Source organism: Myotis daubentonii, chromosome 2 (assembly GCF_963259705.1).
Source record: "Myotis daubentonii chromosome 2, mMyoDau2.1, whole genome shotgun sequence".
Lineage (NCBI taxonomy): Eukaryota > Metazoa > Chordata > Mammalia > Chiroptera > Vespertilionidae > Myotis > Myotis daubentonii.
Genome location: NC_081841.1, coordinates 23,528,609 through 23,544,568, shown reverse-complemented (window position 1 = coordinate 23,544,568; position 15,960 = coordinate 23,528,609). Strand labels below are relative to the sequence as shown.

The window sequence follows — 15,960 nt, the reverse complement described above, 5'->3', positions numbered from 1 at the left end:
TCCCACAGAAAATTCCAATGTTAGGAATTTTGAACGTTAGGAATTTCTTAAAATATAACTTATATTGAGAATGTATTTTAACAGAGTTTTCAAAAGTTAGGGTGTTTTATATATTTGCTTGTTCATTAGATAATACAAGAGAATACTTATTCAAGAGGATGAGATAATAATAGCCCATAATTTTTATAAACTAGAGGCCTGGTACATGAATTCATGCAGGGTGTGTCCGGCCAGTCCCAATTGTGGCCGATTGGGGCCGGCCAGCCGGGGAAGAACCATGGGAGGGCTCCAGGGCGTGTCCAGCCCATCTCTCCCAGTCCTTATCGGCCTACTGGTAACCTACCTACTGGTTAGAGTATCTTCCCTCTGGTGGTCAGTGCACATCATAGCTACTGGTCAAAAGGTTGGTCGAACAGTCAAACAGTCGGACACTTAGCATATTAGACTTTTATTATATAGCAGTGGTTCTCAACCTTCTTAATACCACCACCCTTTAATACAGTTCCTCATGTTGTGGTGACCCCCAAACATAAAATTATTGTTGTTGCTACTTCATAACTGTAATTTTGCTACTGTTATGAATCATAATATAAATATCTGATATGCAGGATGTATTTTCATTGTTACAAATTGAACATAATTAAAGCATAGTGATTAATCACAAAAACAATATGCAATTATATATGTGTTTTTTGATGGTCTTAGGCAACCCCCGTGAAAGGGTCGTTCGACCCTCAAAGGGGTTACGACCCACAGTTTGGCGACCCACAGGTTGAGAACCACTGTTATATAGGATTCTATAACAACTTATTTTCCTCTGAGAAACTAGAAATAGCTCATGAAAATTATTTGACTCTTTTCCTTTGATCATTTTATGCATAGATTAGGAGTCTTGACACTATGATTTCTCTTTTTCTGCTTCTTAAACAGAATTTTACAATTAAACAATTTATCAATGTTTAAGTGTAACTGAAAGACACAGGACCTTAAGGCTCATCTCTGACTTCAATTACAAAGTAAAAATAAATATTTCATTGTAAGCCTAATGAAACAGACATACAATTATGGTCATGTTTTGTATACAGAAAGAGGAGAGTGCTTATATTATTTTAACTTCCAATAACTTTGTTTAAAGTCAGCCACAAGCTGAGGTTTTCTCTGCTTTGAAGGGATCAGAAGTCTTTCATTCGGTAGTAATTACTGTCCTTGAAAGATAGCGCTAAGATCCTTTGCTTTCTTTTTTCTTATCAGGCCACATTCGTTCACCCGAAGAACTGCTATGTTCCCACATGGTTGACGCCTGAGTATTTGGATGCCAGTATATCAGTCCCACGCTTTTACTCCCGAACCAACAGCTTCCTGAAGATTGTTCCTGAACCGAAACAGCTTAGATGCAATCAACAAAAGATTGTTAATGTGCATTACTCCCTAAACAGTGAAGCATACAGGGAAGAGTCAAATATAAACTTCTTTTATTTGGTAAGTCTTGGCTGGTGGATTCTTGGATCTTGTCTGTCTGCTTAGCATGGTACAGTTTAGAACGTGTCCATCAGTCATGCATGCCAGTCTGAGGAGGCCAACCCAGCTTCACTTTGCTGGTGAATGCTATTGGCACCATTAAAAAAAAACCTCAGAAACAAATAAACAAACACATAAAAAAGATTCAGGCAATTTCCCTAAGGTTGAACAACTTATTCTTCTGAGTCTGCTATTTTAAGACTTTAATTATAACTCACATCAAGTAAGTAGTTATGCCCCTTTGTGAGAGTAAAATAGTAGGCAGATACCAGAAACTAGGTAGAAAGCTGATTTTGATAAATATTAAAAGAAATTAGCCCTTTTTGTTCTGTCCCTGTATTTATTCATCTTGTCTCTAGAAGGCATATTGAAAGGTGAAAGCTACAGACTTGGAAATTCTGACTCCTAATTAAAATCCTCCACCTTCTCCTAGTTTTCATGCAAGTTGGCTGATATTGGACAGACTATTTAAACTTCCCAAGCCTTAGCTGCCTCAGCTGAATATTTGTAATTGCAAATAGTAAGACATCTACTAGGGCCAGTAGTTTGTGTCAGACAGTGTTAGGAGGGCTTTACATGTGTTAACTCATTAATCACCCTTCTGAGTAGCTCAATTTTACAAATAAAATAACAAAGGCAAAGAATTGAAATGACTCGGCTTATTCAAAGCCAGGCAGGCTAGACAATTTCAGAGCTTTATGCAACTCTTACTCAGTGCACTGCATACTATTTAACAAGTTTCTAGCACATAATATACTCTCAATAAACTGAGGTGACTTTCTCTGTTCTTTTCCAAGTTTTGCAAACTCCATTTTTACTATTTGTTCATGGAAAATATCCTATCCTACAGACATATCCCTAGATTGTTCAGAATTATAGAATTATCACTAGATTGTTCATTATTTAATAATTTTATGAAATATTAAATAATATGATTTCAGCTATTGTGTTTTCTTTTTGCTTCACAGGTGATGGCAAAAGGGGCTATCTTGCTCAGTGGACAAACGGAAATCAGAGACAAAGGTGTTTACAATACATTTTTTAAATATGTACTCCACTTTCATTTTTCTTTATTTTTAAGAACATGTTATAGTGCTAGAGTCAAAAGGTTAGGTTAGAAGAGTGCTTAACATTACCACTTGTAATGGAGGGCACTAGTTAGCGTGGTCCAACATAACTTACTAAATATTTGATGAAGGAGATTTCAGGCAGTTTCTATTATTGCCAGGTTATTAAATACATTATAGAAAAGTGATGCCCAAAACCGAAATCTCATTATTGACTCAGTTTGGCAGTGTTGATATTGGTATATAGAGTTTCCATTATTTAATTCATTTGTCTTTAGAGTAAGGCCCAATTTGCTCTCTCTAGCCATAAGCCATTCCCTTTTATGTAAGTGTACCCAGTGAGCCAGGGGCCTTCTGGCATTGCACCCTTCGATGACATCTCCTATTCACACAGCCTGGAATGGACAGTTCTCGTTCCCGATCAACATCAGCGCTGATCTGGCTCCTGTGGCCATCATGCTCGTCTACACCATTCACCCCAGTGGGGAAATCGTGGCTGACACTGTCAAATTCCAGATTGAGAAATCCTTTAAAAACAAGGTGATGTTTTTTCTATTTCTTGCTGGTCCTGAATGAGAGGGGTGAGCACTTTTCTCCCTGCCATCTCACTCCTATTAACTTTACAGGGGACTCTCACAATAAATGTTGGTGTAATTAAATTATCAGGGGATAATAGAATCGCCAAACAGAATGAATAAATTTTGGCAGCAATGTCAATCCTGAGATGATGGGAGGATGCCCCTGGAGGGGAAGCGAGGGTGATAGTAGGCCGGAAAAATATAAGTACAGAAATCTATAAAGATGTATTTGGGGAAAAACGGAGAATATGCAAATTATATTCATATTAAGTTATCTTACTCGCATTCTTTTCTCCTCACCTTCAGGTTAACATCAACTTCTCTGAGGAACAGGGACTCCCCGGCTCCAACATCAGCCTCTATCTAGAAGCAGCCCCTGACTCCTTCTGCGCACTCCGGGCTGTGGATAAAAGTGTCCTTCTCCTGAAATCGGAACAAGAGCTGTCAGCTGACAGTGTGAGCTCTCTGATTTCCCAACTTTTATCTAAACTCCTGCAAGTCTAACCCTTCAGATGATATTTTTGAGATGGAACGTGTTGAAAAATCAAATATTCTCTTCCTTTATTCCTTCATGGATTATATACTTAATTATTTCTCTCATCAGACCCAGCACTTAAAACAATACAGAATTCAGTAGATAGTTATAACAGGGTAGGGATCATATAACACTGTGATTTTGAAAAAAGGTAATAGAGGGAATTATATGTATGTGGAAACCTAGCGTTAAATCTCTGTGTTGAAAGATATGCTTGTCTCCCTAGCGGGTTTGGCTCGGTGGATAGAGCATCCGCCCCAGAACTGAAGAGTCCCCGGTTTGATTCCAGTCAATGGATGCTCAGACCTAGCTTGCAGGCTTGATCTCCAGCCCTGTTCAGGGTCCGAGGCAACCAACTGATGTGTCCTTCTCACATCAATGTTTCTCTCTCTGTGTGTCTCTTCCCCTCCTTTCCACTCCTCTTTCTAAAAATCAATAGGAAAATATCCTCAGGTGAGGATTAACAACAACAACAACAAAAGATATGCTTGGCTACAATTTAAAGTCATAATCTATTTATTCATCTTATGTTTTCATAAGCATTTTCAGACCAGCAATCCCAGAATTTCACACCAACTTGTTTCAGTTAACTGTTGGATATTTTCCCTTTATTTTTCACACAAGTACATATAAACATGGAAATTTTTTAAGTTTATTTTTAATTGTACCTGACCTCTAATATTATTTTGTTTTAGTTTCAGGTGTACAGCATAGTGGTTAGACAGTCATATGCTTTAAAAAGTGGTCCTCCCATTATTTCTAGTACCACCTGGCACCATACAGTTATTACAATAATTTTTACTATATTTCCTATGCTGTGCTTCACTCCCGTGACTATTTTGTAGCTACCAATTTGTACTTTTTTAATCCCTTCACCTTTTTCAACCAGCCCCCCAAACCCACTCCCCTCTGGCATCTATCAGTCTGTTCTCTGTATCTTTGAGTCTGTTTCAATTTTATTTGTTTGTTTTAGGAATTTATGATCATGTTTAAAACTAATTTAATAATTTCAAAAATGTATTATTAAAATTATGCCTATTACCCTACTCCAGTTGGGTTTCTGTAGCATTTGGGCTACCACAGACTGGGTAGCTTACAGATCACAGATATTTCAGTCTGAGATCCGGATGCGAGCACAATCAGGTGCGGTGTCTCTTCCTGGTGGTAGACTTCTCCTGGTGTCTTGGTGGAAGGAATAAGGGATACTTCTTGAGGACCTTTTATAAGGGCATTAATATCATTCTTGAAGGCTCTGCCCTCATGACCTAACCACCTCCTAAAGGTCCCACCCCCTAATACCATCACATTGGGCATTAGGATTTCAACATACGCATTTTGAGAAGACACAAACATTCAGACTGCAGCACCAGTGTATTGTAGAAAATGTGCAAAATAAAAGGATAAAAGAGAAAATGTTTTAAAAATCACTCATAATTGTACAAGTTAGACATATGTACATTTTTGTTGTAATTTTTATTTATTTTATTCAAATTACTAGTATTAAGTGAAAGTTTATTTAGAAAGTAACAGATGTGAAAGTAAGCCCGCTGAGCAGTGAAGGCTTAGAAAACAAGTTACAGAGGCAAAAGAAGGGCCCTTTGGAGCTTAGAAAAGGGAAAGGCAAAGAAAACTCACCTGAGTGGAAAAAGAAGGGGAGGGGTAAAGTATAGGTGTGCTCCTGTGAGAGAGGCATATATATTTCACAAATAAGATCTTGTTGAAAAAATGCAATTTTGTATTTTGCCTTTAACGTTCTATAGTAAATCTAGTTTTAAATAAAAACCTATAAAAAACAATTAATAGCAATATCTAATAACCATGAATCAAGACATAAACTGTATAATTTTTCCAATGTAAAAGTGTTTTACTCGAGTTTTGTTATGAGAATGGCAGGTTATCTGTATATTAAGTTCTAGGTTTCTGCTTTCTTTAAGTATCTTAAAAATGTCACTCCCCTATTGCCTTGCTTTGAATATTGCTTTTAAGACTTCTGACATAAGTCTAACTCATTTGACCTTGTAAGTTATTGAATCTTTTTTGCCTGAAAGCCTTGAGGGCTGTTTTTCCTTTGAATTTTAAATTTTAAATTTTAAAATAGTTTTAATAAAATACCTGTCAGAATTTATTGTTTGGGGGAAATTTTCCTAAGTACACAGTGACCCATACAATGTGTAAACATAGATCTTTTATTTCCAGAATTCATCTTGAATTATAATTCTAAATTTTAATTTTTCCATTGTTTCTTTCCCCCTCTACTAAAACTTTATAAATATGCATCTTCTCTGCCTGCTTTCCAATTCAACCACTTTGCCTATGACTTGTTTTAATTCACTCTTTCTCTCATCTTTATTCTCTTTTTTTCCTATGCTACTTTTTAACATTTTCTTTCAGACTACTTTTTTCTTAAGCTCCTAATAATTTAGAGTTTATTTCTCTTTTACCTTGCAGCAGTTTTGTTGGAATTCATTTTTTTCCAGTTCTTGATAATTGGTGGAAGAATGACCCAAAAGTGTTGGATTAAATAGATTCAATATTTTTTAAAAAAACAAAACCACAATAAATGGTTATGGCACAAATTTTCCAATTTTATAGAAATAAAATGAGTGCTTAAAATCATTGAAAACCATGTGATTTTTTTTCCACAGTTGTATGACCTGCTTCCAAATATAGAACTCTATGGTTATTTCTATCATGGTCTCAACCTTGACGATGGCAAACAAGACCCTTGCATTCCTCAGAAGGATATGTTTTACAATGGTTTGTATTACATACCTGCAGGAAACTATGAAGATGGAGACACCTATGATATTATCAGGGTAAGAACATTTTAAAATTTTTTATTTATTTTATCTCAATTTTAATGCTCATATTGCATATCTATGTTTTATTATTTATGTAGTTTTTTTCCTATTCTTTGAGATAGGGATCAGTAATCTGCTTAAAGAACATTCAAAAGTTGTCTTACAAAAAAGAGATATTCATTTCTGTTGATTCTTTTGTTGAAAATAAATTAAGTGGCAGCTAAAAATATAAAACCTCATGTTTGAAGTAATGACATAGTCTTCAATTTGTTGTGGTAAACCTTATGCAGAAATAGTCAAATAAAGAGTCTAGAATAGTGTCTGGGCTACCAATTAGATATGCTGAGACCCCATGAAAGGATCTTCATCATTGAAGTCACAGATATAAAGGAAAAAGGGCATCGAATCAGACAGACTTTAGTTTAAGCCCCAGATCTTCAAATTACTAACTATACATGGTATATCTGTGTGTGAGTGTGTATATGTTTGATATTGATTACGATCATAGTAGTGCTGTTTGTATTTTTCCCTTAAAATTAAATGAAAAATGATGTTAAATACTTAGCAAGATTCTAGCACATAATAAGTGGTGGATAAATCAGACTGTCATTTTTTATTCAAAGTAGATATTTTTCATACGTTAAATACAAGTGATTTAATTTCTAACATCCTAGACCTTTGCTAGGAGAGGAAATCTGTATATTTAACACTATAATGTAGCTGATGGACCTGTTTTAGGTCTTGTGTGAAGGAAATGCACAACTTATCTTTTGTTGTTTGTTTACTTGAAGTCCATGGGTCTGAAAGCCTTTACCAATCTCCATTATCGGAAGCCAGAAATATGTTCAGTAGAGTGGAGGCCATTCTCCGAGAGATCATTGCTAATTGGACCCCTATGTGAACCGATGTACAGTGCCCCCCCACCTAAAATTGCATGTGAGTAATCTAGAATTTTGTGTTTGGGAGATGGCCAAAGGAGTATTTGGGATAAAATTATAAAAAATAGAATTTTACTTGTGAATTATGCCACTTTTTTGGCTACAATTAGACATCCTGCAAAATAGGCAGAATAGTGCAGGATGGGAATGGTTTAGGCTAATAGGAAGAACTGGCTTCAAACATGAGAGGAAGTTTGTTTTTATTGGTAGAACATAATATCAGAAGCGTATAGGAGCAGGTAATGTGTGATGACATGGAAGGACAGTCATTATAAGTGAGTATGATACAAGAGAATGAGGGGTCCTTATGGGGCGTTATATCCTTATTATGTGTAGACCATAATTCACAGAATTCAAGGCAGAGGATATTTTGATCCCCAGATAACCAAACAGATGGCATCAGAGCAGTGTGTTCAAATACTAGTCCATTTACCAGTGGAAGACCTGGAAGCACAAAACTCAGTCATAATCTTAGATGAATAAGGCAATTCGGTAGATTTACAACACAGAAATTTCATCCGGGAAGCAAAATGAAACAAGGTCATCAGAACAGAACCCAAATCAAAGTTGTATTCCAGATCTGAAAACACTTGAGTAACATCTTTTAAATCCCTCTGGCCTACCATTGAGGATTGGAGTAGTAATTTAAGTGGGGTTGATCCTGAAGATGGATATCAGAAACACCACTTGAGAAAAGTGAAAGGCCTGACAACTTTATACAAGGATAGACTTGCTGAGTTCAAGAGGCCCTAGAACAGTGATGGTGAACCTTTTGAGCTCGGCATGTCAGCATTTTGGAAAACCCTAACTTAACGCTGGTGCCATGTCACATATAGAAATTTTTTGATATTTGCAACCATAGTAAAACAAAGACTTATATTTTTGATATTTATTTTATATATTTAAATGCCATTTATCAAAGAAAAATCAACCAAATGGTTCACCATCACTGCCCTGGAAAGTTCAGAAATTGAAACCATTTTGAAGTCCTGGTCAAGAGGTTGAAACTGCCTACTTTTCTGCTACTAGATTAAACCATATGAACAGAGCTTTATCAGACGCATCTAAACTTTTCAGTATCTTTGCCTAAAATGGACTGAAACCCAAAGACATTCATTTTCATCTCTTTCTTTAGTTGTTCATTTATTAGTTCACTCAACAAATATTTATTGGGATCAGAAATTTAGTTACATATTGCAAAAGCAATAACTTAATCTCTGCTTTCCTGGAAAGTTTAGTCTAACAGGGATGCCTTACAGTGAAACAGGTAACTCCAAAAACCTGGGAAGAGTACATTAAGTGGAAATAAGGTCAATAGAAATGACCTAAATTTCTCAAGGGCCTATTATGTCCTTCTGGAAAAAGTTGCATTTATACTAAGGCCTGAAAGAAGGTCTACGAAAAACAAGGTAGGAAATTAAAAGCACTCCAAAAATGACAGAAGATGTGGTTCAAAGGCAAGGGTCAAGATAGCTAAAGCAGAAGGGATAAACAGACAGATCATAAAGATCTTGTAGGGCATTTAAAGAATTTGAAATTAATTCTAATGCAGTATTACACTATTGACAAGTTTTAAGCAGATAATCTAATATGTGTTTTCAAAAGATCTCTGCTCTAGAAAAAGGGATTGGAACTTCTGCTGTCTAAGATTGTCTGTATGAAATGTTATAAAAGCTAGTAATAGAGTTGAGAGACAGTGGTGATTGGACTATTAATAAAAAAAAACTATTTCCATTTGGTTGGTTATGATAAGAAATGCAGAATGGGGAGGAGGGCGAATGCCAAAGACAATTCTTAAATTTCTGATTTGGGTAAGTGGGTAGATTTATTTTGGTACCTGTCATGGAGATGGGAAATACTGGAGAAAAGCAGGGGAAGAGATAATGAGTTCACTTTTGGGACAGTTTAATTTGAAATGCCTGTGAAGTATCCCAAAAGAAACATGCACAAGGGTGTTGCATGCACAACATGGAGCTCAGAAGAGAGGTCCAGTTGGGGGACAGATTAGGACACCGCAGCATGAGTATTGTAACGAAGCTATTTGTGAGAATATCAGTGCAGACACGGTGCACAGTGGAAAAAAGAGGACCTGAAACAGAGCTCTTAGGAGCAAATCAAGGACAAGAAGATTACATCCTCAAACAAAAATGGCAAAGGAGATAAGAAGTCAGCTAGAAGGAGCTGGTATTACGGAAGTTAACTAGTGACTCTTGAAAAGGATACAGTGATTAAGAATGTCAAATAACCCAGAGACCAAGCAAGTCCAGAGTTAACAGTATTAATGTCACTAGAAGCTTTAGTGAAAGTCATGTGAGCCTAGCAGAATTGGCAGCTACCAGACTGCTTTCTGGCCAACACCAGGGTGTCAGATGAGAAACTGGATTCAGTGACTAGGCATCAATTTTTCTAAACTTGGCTGTGGAGGAACGAGGTAGGCCAGTGATGGCGAACTTTTTGAGCTCGGCGTGTCAGCATTTTGAAAAACCCTAACTTAACTCTGGTGCCGTGTCACATATAGAAATTTTTTGATCTTTGCAACCATAGTAAAACAAAGACATATTTTTGGTATTTATTTTATATATTTAAATGCCATTTAACAAAGAAAAATCAACCAAAAAAATGAGTTCGCGTGTCACCTCTGACACGCGTGTCATAGGTTCGCCATCACTGCTGTAGGCTATTTGTTGTTAATAATGGGAGAGATATGAGCATCAAAATGCTGATACCTAGAATGAGATACCCGTTTATTGACAATGAGCCTCAGGAGCAAATTCTTATACTGCTTCACACTGAGCATATATGGTTAAAGACGTAGCTTATAGGTGTGTGTCATTGAAACACGTATTTTCATTCTTCCAAAATAAAGCATTTCTCTTCTCTTTTACCTGGTGAAGTCGCGAATGAGGACTTAGGCCCTGTGGAATGGGCTATAACAGAAACAGTAAGAACGAACTTTCCAGAGACATGGATATGGGACCTCGTCAGTGTCGAGTGAGCTTTCAACAATTCTCTTTCTGATGTGTCTTTATTTCTATTTTCTTTTTGTTATTATTTATTAAACATTATTTCTGGGTATATAAAGCAGTACCACATCTGTAAAATTATCTAATACCATTCATTTGTATGTGCTGCCTACATTTTTTTCTTCAGCATTTTTTTCATTTATTAATTTCATGCATATAGATGCAATATGCCTCAATTTAATAAAGGGGAAAAAAACACAATTCCTTGTTTAAAGGAATGTGACCTTTGTAAGGTTAAAGTTCAGAGAAATACAGCTATAACTCATTTGTAACCCTTCGTTAATGCTTGCTTACTTATTTATTTATTTATTTATTTATTTATTTATTTATTTATTTATTTTTGCTTGCTCTGGGCTGATTTTTAGGTCCCAGTTTAGACAAAAATCTCATTTTGCTAATAATCTGTCCTTGTAGTTCCTCAGGTTCAGCAAATGTTTCATTCCGCATCCCTGATACTATAACTCGATGGGAGGCAAATGCCTTCTGTGTGAATGGTGATGCAGGGTTTGGCATTTCATCCACAATTGCTCTGGAAGCCTCCCAACCTTTCTTCGTTGAAGTGACCCTACCCTTTTCAGTCGTTCGAAACGAAGAATCTGATGTGATTGTCAATGTCTTCAGCTACCTGAATACATGTGCAGAGGTAAGTTGTTCCCTTTGCTCTGGAGACCAAATCTAACAAGGGCAAAAAAAGGTACTTAATATTTTCCTGGAATATGGCCACATTCTTTTCATTCTCCAACGCAAAATGGTACTATAAGGTTTTTACTTGTTTCCATAGTCCTCAAACGAAAACAACTGCTTTAATTCACAGCAGTGGTTTAAATACTGATTTGAGAATGTCAATTCATAGTGATGTGTGTTCTGACTTTATCTTTGTGTAAGAGGAGTCGTTTGGTATGTTTTATCTCTGCTAACTTAAAATAGGTAAAGCAGAATTTTCTTAGTTGGGAAGAGGAGTAATAATAGCAAAGCATTTAGCATGCCACCCTCATTGCCATGACTTTTTTTTTTTTTTTTTTTTTTAGATTTCTGTTCAACTGGAAGAATCTGAGAATTTTGAGGCATATATCAGCACCCCTAAAAACAATGACAGTGAGGTTATTCAAGCTGGAGAGAGGAAAACATATGTCTGGACTCTTATACCTAAGAAGTTGGGTAAGCAGCTATGTACCTATGCCAAACTCTGGTGGAAAACCAACCCATTTTTATTGACCCTATTTTTCTTAAATTGTCTATACAAACAATTTTCTCCATCACAATTTTAATACTACTTTTTATAAAATTCCCAATTAAAAAGTCTTATTTTTATTAACTAATATCTGGTTGTTAATGTTTGCGTAAAACAAAACTGCCTTTCATTTGTATAAAAGCCTAATGTGATCAAAATACAATAGAAATGCTAAATTGCATGACCTATAAAATCTATATATATTATCCCAAATGAAGGCCATATTTTCATTAATGCTGACCAATTCCTTCACTTCTCACTTATTCCTTCCTCACCTAGCAGCATGAACCCATGTCACTTATACAAAAATTGCTCCTCAATTACAATTGTCAGGATTTGCAAATGTGTTAAATACTAGAGGCCCCATGCATGAAATTCGTGCAAGACTAGGCCTTCCTTCCCGGCTGCCGGCACCAAGTTTACTCTGGCACCCGGGCTTTCATTGTAGCTCCAGCTTGTCCCAGAAGGTCATCTGGAAGGACATCTGGTCTAATTAGCATATTATGCCTTTATTATTATGGATATCATGAGACACCAAAAACCCTGAACACTTAGATGGAGATCAAACACTGAAAAGCATTGTCTTGGTGTATATATTACCTGCAACATAGAAAAATAAATTTGCAAGTATCTTCTTGAAAATAAGGGAAGGGAAAAGCTAAAAGGATTCTAAAAAACAAGGAGTGATAGATGTGGTAGATGCATGATTATCATTATCACTAATTTAAAAAATTAAGTGTCATCAAAATTTTCTTTATTTCATGTTCCATATTTATTGTATTATTTCTCTGAGTTTTTAAAATTTATTAAGGTGCCTGGCTGGTGTGGCATAGTGGTTGAGTGTCGACCTATGAACCAGGAGGTCATGGTTTGATTTCCGGTCAGGGCACATGCCTGAGTTGCAGCTCAATCCCCAGAGGGGGCATGCAGGAGGCCGCCAATCAATGATTCTCTCTTATCATCAATGTTTCTATCTCTCCCTCTCCTTTCTGCTCTGAAATCAATAAATATATTTTTAAAAGTTAAAAATTTAAAGTGACATTGGTTAAAAATATTTATAGGTTTCAAGTATACAATTCTATAATACATTATCTGTCTACTGTATCGTGTGCTCACCACCCCAAGTCAAATTTCCTTCCATTACCAACAACCAATATTTTTATGAGATCGTTTTAGTTCATCTGTGATATTTATCTGCCTAAAACTACTTTTCCTTTTAGTTTTGTTTCTCAATTTTTCTAACTACACAAAGTCTCCAAAATTTTTACCCTGACAATTGAGTTAGAATACTGTACTAACTTGTATGGCTTTATGGCATTAAGTGGGGGACACAGTTCTAAGGGGGAAATATCAAAGGCTTTCTTAAAAAGAAACAAAATACAACAACAAATAAGAGCAGTATATTGGTTATACATATTGGTAAATAGGCAAATAGGTAATATTAAAAGAATTATATTTCTCAATCCTCTTATTGTTTTATAATTAAGGAAACTGGAGATTATGTGATCTTGATATTACAGGGAGTTAAAAAAAAAATAGATTGCTTGCCCGCACTTGATTTAAATCCAATGCCCTTTCCACAATGTCATATTTTCCTGTTTTTGTTTATTTGATCTCAGGGTAAGTTAGGACCCTGGTAATCTGATGTTATGTCCACATATAGTCACTTATAACATAAACAATATCAAGGAAACTCCTCACTTGGCTTTGCAGAACTATTATTTTTCCTTAAAATTTCTCAAGTTCTAATTAAGTAAATGAATCACTTATTTAATATAAGGAATCTTGAAACAGGCAAATCAGAATATACCAAATTATATCCTGTCAGGCGAAAGAATGTATTTTAGTCTAAGCATAAATATGATAGAATTCAGTTCCTCCAATTGAAAATATGGTTCACAAACTCTTTATCATTTCCCATCATAGAAGGGTCCACTGGTCAATTTAATGTATGTTTGGGAATGTTTTCCAGGTAAAGTGAATATCACTGTAGTTGCTGAGTCCAGACAAAGCAGTGCTTGCCCAAATGAAGATGAGCAGCAAAATCTAAACTGGGAAGATACTGTGGTCAAAAGTTTGTTGGTAGAGGTATGTGCATGCAAAGCTATCAAGCTCTTCCAGGTGAGAAGTAGTATCTAATAGGTTAAATATTAAAAGACATTCTCTCTGAAGAGACTTAATTGCCCATAGTTACTTTTGACACAGGATATGTCATCTGACCCAGAATAGCAAAACATCACTTAACACAAGCTTGGTGATTTTTTGTCTGCTCCTAACTCATGATGTCTCCTGTACACTTATTTTTATTCCCTTCTCCTTTTTGATTGACTCCAACCCAAGGCAAGTCTACTTGCCTTACGATCCTATGTAGTTTCCATCATCCTTACCTGAAAAAAAAAACTTTGTCTATTGGAGATGCTAAACAGTATCCCCATCTGTCATGTCCCCAAATGACAACGAAGTTATCTTTATCCAAAACATGGGGCAGAGGGCCTAAAGAGGATGTTGATAATGTGCAGTGGCTTCCAGATATAAGCAGAGGGGGCAGTGAACGGATCTTCTCCTGAGGGCCAACAGGCCCAGCCGTACCTGTGTAAGCGGATGCTTGATTACGTTTCCTTCATGGAAAGACCACCCAGACTCATGACTGTGTGCTTGTTTGTGTTTGCTCTTTGACAGCCTGAAGGTATTGAAAAAGAAATGACTCAAAGTTTCTTTATCCATACAAAAGGTAAGAGGATATTTAGTTATCAACATTTGTCATGTTGAGTACCCCAGAGATTTCATTCTAAATACCTAATGGGGGATTATTTTTTTCACTTCCTAAGTTTAGAGTATAATTTTTGCCATAAAAAAAACTATAGTGTTTATGGTGTTTTATTTTATTTTATTTTATTTTATTTTATTTTATTTTATTTTATTTTATTTTATTTTATTTTATTTTATTTTTAGTTCACCCAAATCATTGGTCTGCCTCAAACTATTTTTCCTATTTTATATATTTTCTGCTTCTCAGTTTGGTTATGACAAACTGTGGGGCAGTGGTAAATCAAGATTATGCCCAAATTACACATAATCTAACCTTTGTTTTTGTACTCTTGGGATGAAACAATCACTGCCCCTCAATTGCTTGCTTAATGGCCTCACAGCACTGTTTTATCTGATTGATAGTGATATGATTTTAATGACTAATAGGTATCTCCAAGATTTACCTAGTGTGTGTGCTATGTTATATGTCATAGTCAGCGGTTTTTGACATTTTTTATACTTAAGTAGTATAGGCACTAAACTAATGGGGAATAGTGGCCATTATCTAACATACAGATGCATATAGCATTTTTTGAGTGTATTGTTATTCTAAACTAGATCAAAACCTCAATTTATGTCTTCTAACAAGCAACTTGTAAATTTTTTTTAAAAGGAATATATTTTATCATATGTTTGTCCCACAAGTCTTTTTCTATTGTTTATGAAAGGAAGCCATCACATTGTTTATTTTATTAATATTTTCTTTCCAGGCACTAATGTCTCCCTGTCAGTGGTTTTGGATTTGCCAGATAATGTGGTAGAAGGATCAGCCAGGGCCTTCATCACTGTTGTGGGTAAGTTGGTCAAATTTTGTGTTTCACAATGATTTGAAAAGTCTTGACTGAGGTGGTCTGTAAAACTTTCTTAAAATAACAAGATGGAGAGATTTTTCTTATGCTATCCATGGGAGCAGAATTATTATTGAGGATTATTCTCTAAACTTGTGTTCATATGAGGATCTGAAGGAATTATAGCATCATTTTCAAATCCGTGTCTCTAGGAAACATTTGTTCTGGTGGATGATAGTTGGTGTTTAGAAAACAAAGAGTTGTATTATAGTAATATGAAATATTAAATTCCCCTCTGGAGAATCAGAATAACCTTTGCTTGTTATAAATGCTGGAAATATCCCCAGTAATAGGAGAATTTTGTTTTTCAACAGTAAAACTTGTTTATCTATCATTAGCATTAACACTTTTGGGGAAAGGGATGAATTACAGTTCATAGCTCATAGGGTCAATTTCTCAAAAACAAAGAAGCAAGCAAACACAATTTTTTTAACTTTCTCTTTTCTGGTAATGAGATTTTTCAGAAACAGTTTTCATACCAGAAACCCCATTAGTTTGACCCTTCATATCTGTCTCCTTTTCAGAATTACTTCATGAAAATTTTCCTTGTTTCCACCTTTTAGGCTCAATTTTTAAATATTTTCTATTTTCACTATGCCTCTTTAATCTGTAG

At 35.6% G+C, this 15,960-nt stretch overlaps 1 protein-coding gene across 1 annotated transcript in view; it reads left to right on the top strand.

Annotated features, from left to right (window-relative positions):
* LOC132226022 (ovostatin homolog 2-like) overlaps positions 1–15,960 on the top strand; it is a 38,940-nt gene that overhangs the window by 10,443 nt on the left and 12,537 nt on the right. The window contains exons 12-23 of the mRNA XM_059680923.1: positions 1,252–1,479; positions 2,487–2,541; positions 2,980–3,125; positions 3,470–3,619; positions 6,344–6,514; positions 7,291–7,435; positions 10,332–10,428; positions 10,875–11,103; positions 11,489–11,618; positions 13,664–13,779; positions 14,371–14,422; positions 15,210–15,293. Of these exons, the coding sequence (XP_059536906.1) occupies positions 1,252–1,479; positions 2,487–2,541; positions 2,980–3,125; positions 3,470–3,619; positions 6,344–6,514; positions 7,291–7,435; positions 10,332–10,428; positions 10,875–11,103; positions 11,489–11,618; positions 13,664–13,779; positions 14,371–14,422; positions 15,210–15,293 (1,603 nt within the window). The remainder of the gene's footprint in view (positions 1–1,251; positions 1,480–2,486; positions 2,542–2,979; positions 3,126–3,469; positions 3,620–6,343; positions 6,515–7,290; positions 7,436–10,331; positions 10,429–10,874; positions 11,104–11,488; positions 11,619–13,663; positions 13,780–14,370; positions 14,423–15,209; positions 15,294–15,960) is intronic.